Genomic DNA, 14,167 nt, shown 5'->3' with positions numbered 1-14,167 from the left:
GGCTCGAACCCACTATCTTCTGATTACTGGATACTGGCCGCAGACAACATTAGGATTGCACAGGATGGTCATACCCATTTATTCAGGTAAAGCTGTATTACAATAGATTCTTTAAGCACTGCATACTTCCAGGGGTCAAGTTGTACTCTAACTTAAATGAACCTAAAAATCTATTGCCAATAAACAATTCCAACACCTCAGTGCTATCAAAAATTGGAAATAATATTTTCTCAAAATTTCTACCACATGGGTGCATACTAAACAAAAGTGCCCACCACTACTGTACATCTGTACAATTAACATGTCAGTTAATATGATCTGACAACAAATGCTGTACTGGCAAGGGACAGGGAATAATATATAAGTAATAATAATAATAACGTAAACGTTTCCACCTTTTCAATACTACAATATATTCACAAAATTACAAATTATACGGTACTAGTTTCGACCCATCTAGGGGTCATCATCAGCCGTATTGGAGCAAAGATCATTTGTGGCGAAATCCTAAGACAATGATATTATTACTATTACCATAACATCTCATTTCACTTGTTATTCTTTAAAATATCATTGTCTTAGGATTTCGCCACAAATGATCTTTGCTCCAATACGGCTGATGATGACCCCTAGATGGGTCGAAACTAGTACCGTATAATTTGTAATTTTGTGAATATATTGTAGTATTGAAAAGGTGGAAACGTTTATGTTATTATTATTATTACTTATATATTATTCTCAGTTCAATACGGACCAAAAACATGAAATTCATAACCATCAAGGGACAGGGAGCCACATTATGGACCACCGATAAGAGTGAACAGGAATTGAAACTCAGATCAACAAGACGAAGATGTCAACTAGGCCAACCAATAACTACCAGAAGATTAACAGGACTGAGGGGATCAAGATATTCATTGACCTGGGAGTTGTAATCTTAAACACTGGAGGCTGCTAAGATGAAATCAGATGTCTTGCAATGACTCGTACAGAAGCTGACATGAACATAAAATCAGCTGCCACATTTGCGACCACGACGTGGACCGTGGAAATGTAGGATTACTGGTGTCTCCAAGGATATCTTGGACAGAGCATTAAACTCAAAGTTAAGCACAAGTTCAGAAATACACTCATGTTCATGAAAAACAGAACACCTTGAAAGACTAGAGATAGGAAGTTCATATTCACGGGACATTTTCATTAGTATGTTCTGGAGAAACGATTAGCATTTCAGTCACCGGGTCCTCCATGGGCACCGATAACTTGTTCCATGCGTGATGATATCGACGCGTATAAGGTGCGAATGACGTCCTGGGGTACAGCCATCCATGCTGCATTCCTGTTCATCTTTGGTGACTGGCACTGGACAACAGCGCTGCACCCATCGTTTCACCATATCTCACACATTTTGAATTGACAAGTCCAGTGATTGGGCAGGCCAGGGCAACAGCCTGACATCCTGTGATAACAAGAAGGCATGTGTTCGTGCAGCAACACAGTCGCGCACTGTCCTGCTGAAATCTGGCGTCTGGGTTGTCGTGCAGAAAGTGTATGTCTACAGGTCGCAGGATGTCATTCACGCAGGTCAAACTGGTCACAGTGTCCTGGACATGCACAAACTGTGATTTGTGCTTGTACCCAATAGCAGCCACACCATAAGGCCTAGAGCTGGCGCTGTATGTCTTGTGCTAATGTAGTTAATGTGATGCCTCTCCCCTTGTCTGCGGCGAACCAAAATGTGACCATTTTCAAACAAACAGAACTTGGATTCATCTGAAAACACTATCTTCTGCCATTCCTGTTACCAGTGACGTCGTTCCATACACCATTGCAGTCTAGCATTTTTATGAACATTAGTCAAAGGTAGACGGAAAAGTGGACGATGCACCGGTAACCCAGACCGTAATAAACGGCGATGGATGGTCACTCCTGATAGTGTACGCTGTGTTGCACTGTTCCACTGCTACGCCAGAGCTGAGGAGGACGCAGATCTGTCCTGCAATGCCATTCGGATGAGGTGTATCTTCTCGTAGGGATGGTCTGGGTGGTGCAACCAGACCCATCTCGTTGTGTTCCATGGCGTTCTGTGAACCATTCTGTACACACCCGTTCCACTGCCGACACACTTTGTCCCACATGAGCAGCAATTTCCAGACAATGCATCACGTTCTCTGATGCCAATAATGCGCCCTCTGCCAAACTCATTCATTTGACGGTACAGTTCTCGCATACGTCTGCGAGGCATCCTGCATGTCTACTGAAGTCACACTGATCCATTACCTTCGGTTTATAGTGACGAGAGTAGCAGGCACATTTTACCAGTCGGTGGTGGTGCGCCGAGATATCAATGTGGACCCTGAACCCGAGGGCCAACATGGTTCAAATGCTAATCATTTCTTCAGAACATACTAATGCACTAATGCACATGTCCTGTGAATATGAACTTCCTATCTCTAGTCTTTCAACGTGTTATGGTTTTTATGAAAATGAGTATACAATGAACTAAGTCTTGTTCAGATACTTCAGTTTTCCTAATTTTTTTTTTTTTAACAAGTTGTTTAAGTTGCTTTACGTCGCACTATGGTGACGACAGGACAGGAAATGGCTAGAAGTGGGAAGGAAGCAGCCGAGGCTTTATTTAAGGTACAGCCCTAGTGTGAAAATTGGGAACCCCGGAAAACCATCTTCAGGGCTGCTGACAGTGGGGTTTGAATTGACTGTCTTCTGAATACTGGCCGCAATTAAGCTACTGCAGCTATCGAGCTTGGGAATCACATTTCAAGAACATAAGTTACAGAGCTGACAGTAGAAGGAATGGTGCTACGAAGATGATCCCAAAGACAAACGCCTACAAATGATATGAAGATGTTAGCTAGGATGTCCTATCTAAAACATCAACCGAATTAAAGAGTTATGACTTCTTGAAGAATGAAGATATTCTGTACAGGGTCACTGAGAACACAAATGAAATGCAAAATTATTATTTTGAAGATAAGAAAAAAGTGGAAGTGACCAGGAAGGCAAAAGAGAAAGAAAATGAAGGAAAAGAGAACTAGCTTGAGAAAGTTGAAGCAAATTCATCGAGCTCCGACAGTATGAGGCTATCGCCCACAAAGGCGTTACTGAAACAGATGTACAGTGCAGAGAGAACACTGCATTTAACATGTGCTTAACCATTCCATCCGCTACTTATCTACAGTAACATTTGAACTGTGGAGTGCAAGTACTTATAGAATAATAAAATAACACTTATAAAGCACTGGCCTTCCAGAATAAGCACAGATACATTAGAGCAATGTGTTAAAATTAAGTAAAAAGGCAGAAGAGAGTAATGCTGAGGCATAAGCCGTAAGCTGACAAATTGGCATTAATTTTTGGTAAAATGAAAATGGCAAAATATTACAAGACACCTGAAAATTAACAGCTCCACAGTAAAAAGTTATATCAAATTACGGTACTGTAACAATGATATTAAGGTACCAATAATTCTGAAAACCAAAGAAGTTGCTAAATCTCAAAAGGTAAAATTAGAAAATCACATCTTTAAATACATTAAAACAATATCATGTACAAAAATACTACTAACAAGAGTAAGATGATAAAAATAAAGTTCTATGAAGTCATGCAAGAAAAAAACACCTTATTCACTGAAAATCAAAAGTAAGATAAAACACAGGAATCTGCAGGTTACATAAATGTGATTTAAAATACATGATTCTAAAGGATACCCTGAAAAATCTAAACAATGAAACACAGGAAAAGAAGACCTTCCCAACGTAATAAACTAACAGCATAGAAAACTAACTACGCATAAAAGTACAGAACACGACTTGCCTGAAAAAACATAACATACATTTTCATATCTAACTAACGAAAAGTCTCTACACATCAATATAGGAAAACTATAATGAAATGATTTACGAGGTTCTAGGCCCTTGAAACTGAGATTTCTATCAACTGAAACAGAAACTTTGAGTCTATACATGTTATAACGCTCCACCGCTCGCACACGGTAATCCTGAGAATCAGCAAACAGATTTTGATGCAATAGAACTTTTATCAAAGAAGGTTTAGAACTGAGAAGTGGCAGTTTTAGTGAAGCAAGTCAAAAAAGAAAAAGAAAAAACACATCCGAGTGCTTTCTACGCTTTACCAAAGAAGAAAAAAAAAAAGTCTGCAATGGTATGCACCTATCTGTACAACATAGCTTTCGATGAACAACTTGCACAGAAAAAACTTGAAATTAGGAACCACATTTTGAGATTAATCATGCAATCCTTATCAAAATAAATTGTTTATTCACCTCAATAATATTATATTTACAGATACAAAAGATTGCAAACAAACAAGTCCTGATGGAAACACTGCAAGAACTGAGCCTGTGGAACACTATGATGAAGACACAGCCTACTAGGACTATACTGAGGCATGGGGGACGGAAGGGGCATTTTACCGACCATATTAAAGGGAAGACATGAAGGAAGAAATAGCAGAGGAAGGCCAAGATCAATTTATTTCCAAGAAATTCAAAAAGATGTTGGCTACTCAAGGTATCAAGATATGAAATGGCTTGCTCAATGGAGGATGGGTACCTTTGCTCCTCCTGCTGCAAGCCAATCTTCGGGTTTAGAAACGCATGGTGACTATAAATATTAAGCTAACAATACTCTTTATAGTATATAATTCACATGCCCAGCTCCATGGCTAAATGTTTAGTGTACTTGCCTTCGGTCCAAAGAGTCCTGGGTTTAATTCCTGTCCAGGGTGGGGATTTTAACTTAACTGGTTATTTCCTCTCCCTTGGGGACTAGGTAGAGCCTCATCCTCAAACACGCAGGTCACCTACAGGCGTCATTCGAAAGACCTGCACCAGACCCTTCCGGACACCATTAAATATTTATATGAATAGTTTAGGAATTATTGCCACTTCGGTGAAAGTGCAGCAATGGTTTACATACTCCACGAGGACAAGGGAGCAAGGTAACAGGCAGGCCTTGGGGGGGGGGGGAAAGAGAGCTATTTTGTTAGGAAGGAAACAGCTGCTACTCATTTCAAAGTATACAAATTCTCCTGCTAACAATCCACTAGCACTCAATGCTGTTTCTAGTGGTACTTCTGATGAATGAACAGGCCAAGCATGAAACCTGTGTCCACACAGGTTACACTTGATGGATGGGGAGGATGAGGCTGCATCTGATGGAGTATGCACACCTTCAGGTCTGCGACAATCTTTCTCGAACAGTTCAACAGCAATAGAGGTGTTTGGCGCTACAGTGACCGATCCTTGGCAAGTGTCACAAATTTAAAGATTGATGATGCTTGTGACCTTCATGGTTTAAGCTGGACTTCATAACGCTTCAAAACAGGAATTGGCGAGGAACCCTGGTGCCCCTCATATGACACATGCACCCAGTCCGCCAGAGCTGATGGCCAATGAGAGAGGCTTACACACAAACCATAGTGGTATAAGATGTATTGTTATTCTATCTGATTATCCATTCATTGGAGTGGATGTTTTTATTTTATTTTTTAGAACATACAGGAACAGTATGACGCCAACAGTGTTCTCGTTTACAGACATGCAGCACGCAAGAAGTTTGGAAACCCCTGAGGGACTTTCCATGCATAATAAGAATATACTGTATCCTTGAGCAGGAGGAGGTGGCAAAGGCTCGTCTCAGCACTGGGCAATTGGAGCTGGAGAATGATGATGAAAATTAATAACAAGTCATATTTCCTTTCGTACACAAAATTGAATCATATCCGTAGGTTGAAACGCAGTGAAAACTTCTGCTTTCTAACATGGTAAGAGGTATGACATTCAATCTTAAGCAAGAAGTGCTACCGGAAGAGGCCTGCTGCAAAACAAGTTGTTTCTGACAACACTGACAAGGGAAGGGTGCGTACTGGGCAATCGCCAATCTTACGTAAATTTTGCACAGACGTTAAATGAGCCAAGAATAACACAATTGCCAAAATACTTCTTTCAGAAATTAACTCTTGCAACCTACGAGAACATTAAAGTCTGAATGTTCACATTCGGCTACGCAGGCCGCTACTCCGTACCCTACTCGCAACTCGCACCGTCCAACAGCTGATTTGAGGCCATGCTGACATCCACCTACAACCTCGTCCAGCCGCGGTCTCCCGCGGGGCCACCTCCACTCGGCCGGGAAGAGGATGTGAAACATGCGGGGCAAGGCGAAAGCAGGACAAGACTTAATCTGGTCTGCTGTCTTAGGACATTGGCGAACCTCTCCCCGCCGGCTCCTGAGGCAGACAACACACTCCACATTGCAGCGGTCTCTGAAGGGACTTCCGCCGTTGGATTCTTAGAGTAAATTTTCTAAATTATCTTTGTTCTTAAATTATTGTATGTATCTTTGTTTGCTAAGAATGATTTGTACGCCTCTCAGGGCAGATTACATTGAATTTGTGTATATTATACCCCCTTTTATAATAATAAATAGCACGGAGGGAGAGCACCCTTTAGGTTCTCCCTCGCTGGCCTCTCGTGGCTAACGCCCGTGCTGCTCCACCTACACGCGATCACTCCGCTCTGTATAATTACGGGTGGATGGAGCAGCTCGGGGTCAGTTGGTCGTGAGAGGTACCTTGTACACTGTAATATTACACAGAGCGGGGTGATCGCGTGTAGGTGGAGCAGCACGCGCGTTAGCCACGAGAGGCCAGCGAGGGAGAACCTGAAGGGTGCTTGAAAGAAAGGACTGCAATCACGATCGCCCAATCTCCGACTTGGAGAAAGCATGTAAAGAAGATAAGGAACTTTGAAAGAGGTCGCCCTATAAATTCCCAGTTTCTCTGCTAACAGAGTAAAAATGGCCTGAACACACAGGCAGCTAAATAGCATCATATCAAAATGTCTACAGATCATTTATTATTGTTCAGAAGAAGAAGCAGCTCCAACATAGTTTCTCTTGAAAGATGGATGGCACACACAGTTGGCACTTTTATAACATGGCCACAAATGAACAGCTTTGGGAGGGGGGAATTTGCATTAAGGGCCTTACTTTCCTTCTTTCTGTTATATAATACATCACCCATCTCAGTAAAATCCATTTTCTTTTTTCCAGTTTCACAAACAACTACATTATCCAGGTAAAACCAATTCTACATTAAATAATGTTCTTTCTACACCAGATCCCTCAACTCTACACACCGTAACACACATTTCTGCATCTGTACTGTCAAACAGTAAAGTTAACACACAAAGATTAAGTTGCTTCACTACAATCCCCATGCACAATGGCAATTGAAAAAAGAAAAATCAAATTAATAGGACAGAGGGATGTAAACCACTTCAAAAGAAAATAGGGTGGCACTGAAAGCACAGAAAATGCAATATATTACTGGTTAAACAAAGTGAAGATTTTCAAAAATATAAGCATCATTTTTAAGAAACGTTAGCAACAGCATTTTCACACCAACAGGGCCGATTCTAAAACAAGACAATGAATGCTGGATGAAGCAACTTACCGCTGCAGTGTCCATCTCGGGAGTTGCAACTGAAGCATGTATGTACGCAAAGATCCAAGTAACATGCAACTCTACACACAACAGCAAATGATACGGCGCAGTATTGGGTGAGTAACTCTGATTGCCACGGACGAGTCACTGATGTCCAGTTGAAAGAGGCAAAGTCATCAGCCCCATTACAATGAAATGATGTTCAAACTCTTCACAGAACGAGGAATGAAGGAATGAAAAGCCAAGGTAGGGGCAGGAACAAAAGTAGCTGACAGTACAATTGAGGTCCAAATAACCCAAGAATTTGAGGGCTCCGTGCCATAGGCGACTAAGCACCATCTGCCACATTTTGAGTAAATTTTAAGTCAACAAGCAATTTAAAATTATAGCAGCTTTCAAAATCATTTACTGAAGCATCTGAACAAAGAAAAGTATCTACTTTCATAAAAACAAAAAACCCCATGGCACTACAGCCCTTGCATGGCCTTGGCCTACAAGCGACTGCTGCTCAGCCCGAAGGCCTGCAGATTACGAGGTGTCATGTGGTCAGCACGACGAATCCTCTCGGCCGTTATTCTAGACTGGGGCCGCTATCTCACCGTCAGATAGCTCCTCAATTCTAATCGCGTAGGCTGAGTGGACCTCAAACCAGCCCTTAGGTCCAAGTAAAAATCCCTGACCTTGCCGGGAATCCGGGGCCTCTTGGTAAGAGGCAGGCATGCTACCCCTACACCATGGGGCTGGCATATCTGCTTTCATACTGAAAAGTATTCCAAAGTTAGTCTTATGCTAGTATGTGTATCAGCACTCAAATTCTACAAATTATGCCCTCAAAGAAGTAACTATAATATTCCCTCTGACAGCATGTTTTAGGGTGTAAATGCAATGGGGAGATTTTGTCTGCTCTTTGGATAACTGCATATATCCTATCATAGGAATTAAACTATAAAATGCCCTCTGTTGCCAGATTTCTGTAGAACTGATGATGAACGAGAGGGATATAAATCAACAGCTCCAATAGGTCAGTCTTTTTTGCAGTCATTTCCTCTGCCCTTGTGCCGCTGGATCCACTTTGGCGACCAACTGTTCTCTTACAGTCACTGGAACAAGTTCTCGAAAGTTGTAGAAAGCTATGAACTTAAGTGTGGAGAACAATGTGTCTAATCTGGAACCACTGCACTTTTTGTCCTGTGATGTTTTCCTGTTAGTGATCTCATTCTGGAGTTGTTTGCAGGAACAGAACATGCTGCTGTCCATGCGAGTGATGTGGAAACGAGATTTCTTCTTTTCTTTCTGGTGCAACAACAGTCAACCAGTTTTCTGGTGTAGAGACATCGGGCATGCGTGATTCATCAGTAGAGTTATTTTCTTCCATCTGATTGTTGCTAACAGTGGATAAGTCGGATTCCGACGAGCTCTCGTGTAATCATCTCGGCACTTAGTCATGTATGGCTCACATATCACTGTCGTCCTTCTACTGCCAGACTTGCTCACTGGTGACAGCACCTTACAGAAACAGTAAGTGGCATAGATCTTTTCTACACAGTACACTGAAATGTCAAAATGAGCCACGATGGTGCTTAAGTTATCTCTGGCACTGAGCCACTCAAATGACCATGAGAAATTGAACAGACGAAGGTAAAAGACGAGTCGAGAATGAGAAAAGTAAGGACGGATGAGGGATGGCGAGCTGTTGGGATCCCCCAAATCCTGACATTTCTCTTTGATACGAATTTAAATCAGGGTAGGGAAGCTTCTTGTCCTCTGAACATTGTTTCTGTTTTCAGTTACCAGGGTAACAAAATTCGGTTCCATCTGGCCATCACAAGGTGCCACAGACAACAGAAACCCCAAAGGGTGAGCAGTCGTACTGCAAGAGTGCTGCTTATTTTTATAATATCTATGAAAATAATTTCATATATACTGCACTTCTTACTGAGGTGACTTATTCATGCAAAACCTAAATTAAGAGAACTTTATAGATTCATGATCTATAAAAACTAAAATGAGCAGAACAAAGGATTACACTGAATAATATCTTATCTCTTACAAGCAATATCCAGAGTTCGCTTATTAAACAGCTGTAACTGCACACACTGTAATTAAGACACACTTGTCAGTCAAGGAACGCACCAGATCGTTTCTCCTCTCATCTGGCGGTCGCAGTAACGTTCTTTATTATTTAACGTGCTCGAAGATGCAACGCTGCTGCACCACAAATGTGTATTCCTTCACTCGCAACATGTAAACGGAATGAAATGCTGAACGAAGGAAACAATACGCCCCTTGCTACTTCGATGGTGTTGAACTCTGTTCCGGATGTGTGGCATGTCGTGCATTACCTCCGTCTCCCATTTCCCTTCCTCCTCTGATGCAATGCACAGCAACAGCTAGCGGCTTGTACTCTGGAATACAAATGCGGTGACTTTGTCAATTTGAATCGCGCGTCCGAAAGTAACAAAGTTAACTCATTTTCTTGAAAACAAAACTTTCCTCTGCCAATCCGGCTGCACCATCGTTCTTAACGGAACATGAAGAGCACCCCTGATATTTATGTTGGTATAGTTCCGATGCGCCCTGTATATCACCCTTTGCGGTCTAATCTGTAACAGGGAGGTTCTTCACTCAGTCAAAATTAATTCAGAATAAATAAATCTTTTGATAAACAGCACGTTCTGGAAAGAACAACCGCTTCTATCAAATCACACTTAACTTTTATTATTCTCCTGTTGATTTTGATCACTACGGTTCAAGGACTAAGAACCATGGTATCCTGGATCATCTTTTTCCTCCACTAGCTTTGATCTTCTGCCAATAAATCTTCATTCGTTGTCTTATTTTGTTCTTTCTTTCCTCTGAAAAGACCACTCTGGAAGATTTTTCTATTATTATTATTACTATTATTAAGAATAATGATGTTACTGGCTTTATGTCCTACTTGCAACATTTTTACGGTTTTTGGAGTTGCTGAGGTTCAGGAATTTAGTACCACAGGAGTTCTTTTAAGTGCCGGTAAATCTACCAACACGAAGCTGATGTATTTGAGCACTTTCCAATACCACCGGACTGAGCCAGGATCGAACATGCCAAGTTGGGGTCAGCAAGCCACTCAGCCCGGCGATTTCTTTCCTACTTCTCCTCTGAAGTCAAAACTAATTGCCAGAAGTGGTTCCTGTTTTGAATGTCTTCCTGACTAATGCCCATTCTCTCCATATCTGAATGCATCTCCATAAACCACTCAGGAACAATCTTTTTCCCTTCGAAATGTGTACAAGTCTTCAAGTCAATCTTTTTTGATTGATACATATGAGATGACCATAAAATTGTATTAGTCTCTTCTTAATCAGCTCTCTAATTCCTTCAGTCTCTTTGTTAGGTTTTAATCTCCATTGTCCACCAACATATCTAGGTCCCACACTCTTCCTCAGGATATATCTTTCTTTCTTCTCCAGTTTCAGCAATCCTCTACTTGCTAAATGTCTCAGCAGTGAGTAATCCTTCTGGCTTGATCACAATATGATCACTAATAATTGATGAACATTATTAACAAATGTAAAAAATGTATATTAAAATTCTAAATATACGTTTCTGATAATTAACTGAACTTATATTAATGATTTACTTTTCCTGTGCTTCCTCTCCCCTCACCAGTCCAACAAACTATCTCAGGAGATGAGAGAGAAGGATGCACTGGTTAACAGCATTACCACAGTTTGAATCAAGAACTTGGATCATATTCAACTGTGAAAGCATGGAGCAGCAAAGGATAGAAAACTTTCAGAAGGATATAAAACAAATCCCAAAAGCTACAGTGAATTGAAAATGCAACAAGTCTCAAGACTCTAAACCAAATTCTCCATTTTCTGGATGGCTACATTAACCAGTTCTAACTGGACATGTGAGAAAGTCACATTACTTAAGCCCTTGCTTAATGACTGTTCGAGATAGTTGCTAAGCTAAGCTATTCTAGTTAGCGGTTTTTGGTCTTTTGGATTCGGTGACCACTGGAGAAGAAAGGGCTAGGATGAGGAAGGTAACAGCTGTAGTTAACATTTGTCAGGTGTGAAATGGGGAAAAAACAGAAAACTGTCTTCAGGAATGCAAGCCAATAGCTACGCATCCTAAACTGTGCAGCGGAACTATCCTCTTGTGTCAAACATCAGAACATCTTCCAAGTCAAACACGAAAACATAGCTTACAAAAACAGAAGGCAACTGAGGCAGGTAGAGAGTCACACCCAATACTGTTCTAATGGTTAGCACATAGCCAGTGTAAAGCATTCCATTGGGGTTGGTGTGAGATGTATTAACTCCCATAATCAGTGACAAGTTCACTAACAAACTCCTCAAAGAAATTAACACAACCTTTTTAAATTCATGATCAAACTTTCTCGAGTTCCATCTGCAACATACTTATAGACCGTTAAGCCTGCAAGCATTCAGTCTGCTGCCCTTTGTGAATTAACTATTCACGTCCACAATCCTCTAATTACAAAATAGCTCTGTGGCCTTGATTTGTTCCGCACCTCTTATTACACAGTTAAAAACAGAGTCTAAGCATTACTGTCTGTGTCCCTCTACCACTGTTACTCTCTCTTGATGAGTACATTATTCTCCTTCACTCATGAGGCCCCATCACAGCTTCATCCAGTGTGTTCATTCCTAACTTAGCCTTTACATCCTCATTTCGAGTAACATCCTGTTTGTACCAGCAATCATTGTCGTTAATTTTACGCCTATTACTTACAACTTATGAATAAGATACCCTCAGTCCATCCAGCTATCATTCCCATACACTAAAGTCTGCCTGAAAACAGAGTGATGGTAATGAGTTCACTCTTTTCTTACAAAACAGTGTTGATTGCAATTGCAAGCTCAAGAAAGTTGAATAGTCATGCTGCAATCAGTATCCTGCATCTGGCATGCAAAGCCTCTTCAAATAACATTACTTCTGTCATAGAAGTATTCAGTCTCAAACCCCGCACTCAACTGTTCTAATCAATTTCCTACAAGACGTGTTGCAAATATTTTACGTTATTGTAACTCCGCTGAAGTACAACCTCACCCTTGACTTGGAAGTTCCATCCCACACGAACACCAATGAAACATTTTTCTTAAAAAATAAAAAATAAATTTAAAAAAAAAAAAAAAAAACATGCTTAGCTCTGTTTCCATCATTTAGTTTGCATACGATCAGTTGCTGTACTGCGATGAATGGAAGACAGCAAATGGAGAAAAGACACAGGCTAAAAAGATTTACAGATAAGCAAAAGACAAAGATACCTGAGCTGTCTGCATGGCTTATTGCTGAGAATCCACAGCTGACTACAAAAAGAAAAACACAAATGATGAAAAACCATTTCCATCCTGAACTGCACAAAATATCCCCTTTAAATCTTAACATGGAATAACACAAATTACTTGCATATACAACCACAAAAAATGTAAAATAATTATGCACAAAAAGACAAGAAGCTACAGAGGTGTGAAAATTATTAGACAATATCAGTTTTTATTATTTTCAGAGTTTTATCATTTACTGCTTAGAAAAATGAACACACTTACTTGCCAATATCATGGGTATGCTTAAGACGCCTAGGCATTAAAAATCCTGTTTTACATAGCCTATGTAGGCAGTGAAATGTTAAAACAGAAGAACTACAAGAATTTTTATAAACTTGTATTAATTACTAAACGATGGTGTTAAATGTGGGATTTTCTGTTTATGAAAGATCTACTTTGTCACAATGCTAAAGACAGAAAGAAACTACTCTCCAACTACCTTACAATCGACTACTGCGTATTTTTCATGGTTCCCCATTTTAGTCAGTTCATTTCTAAATTGAGAGAATGTCTTCTTCAACCCCACAGGATGTGATCACACAATACTTAAATGAGGCCATTTCTACTGTCGACAGCCGTAACATTGTGGCTAAAGAGGTATCACAGAAGACTACTTTGATTTATTTTACATCTTCTCAGCCACAATTCCTTTACAGAATCTTCCTGAAGGCTTCGCCCATTCTCCAGGAATTTCAACCAGACCACTACCTCCACAATGATTAGATGTAGAACAGAAAGACCACTTTATAGTCTGCTGTCTGTTCAATCATAAGTGGCCTGTTTATCATCAAAGCAAAATAAAAAATGTATAATATTTTTGGTGCTTAATATCAAAGTAAGTGCTAAGAGTTAAAACAGGAATTTGAAAGCACTAATAAATGCTTATTTGCCATACTTTGACTCAAAATGGATGTTTAACTTTACTCCGCATGTTTAGCAGTTATAGGTGGTGGTGGTGGTTATTTTAAGAGGAAGTACTATAAACTGAGCAACCATCCTCTATTAACACTAAACAGAAGGAAAATGGAAAAGGTCTGACACTTCGAAGAATGAAGGTATCTGCCAAAGAAAGATTCGCTAGGCCTCGAAAACCTAACACCGTGGGGGTAAGTAAAGAACAAGTGTTGACCGAGGGAGGTCGGATAGGATAGATGAAAGCGACGAGCCTGAGAAGTAAAATCAATGCTACGTGACACTCAGCTGAGCAGTGGTTGCCAACCCACACAACCCAAGTTCAGAGCTACTGGTCTCCCCTTTAGTTGCCTTTTACAACAGGCAGGGGATACTGTGGATGTATTCTGCCCCCACCAACAGGGGTCAGTTACAGAAACAGATAG

At 40.6% G+C, this 14,167-nt stretch overlaps 1 protein-coding gene across 1 annotated transcript in view; it reads right to left on the bottom strand.

Moving 5' to 3' along the window:
• LOC136882245 (microtubule-associated protein futsch) overlaps positions 1 to 14,167 on the bottom strand; it is an 85,565-nt gene that overhangs the window by 57,293 nt on the left and 14,105 nt on the right. The window contains exon 2 of the mRNA XM_067154798.2: positions 12,771 to 12,812. Within this exon, the coding sequence (XP_067010899.2) occupies positions 12,771 to 12,785 (15 nt within the window). The 5' untranslated portion in view covers positions 12,786 to 12,812. The remainder of the gene's footprint in view (positions 1 to 12,770; positions 12,813 to 14,167) is intronic.

This window comes from Anabrus simplex, chromosome 10 (genome assembly GCF_040414725.1).
Source record: "Anabrus simplex isolate iqAnaSimp1 chromosome 10, ASM4041472v1, whole genome shotgun sequence".
Taxonomy (NCBI): Eukaryota; Metazoa; Arthropoda; class Insecta; order Orthoptera; family Tettigoniidae; genus Anabrus; species Anabrus simplex.
This window is presented reverse-complemented; position numbering and strand designations above follow the sequence as displayed.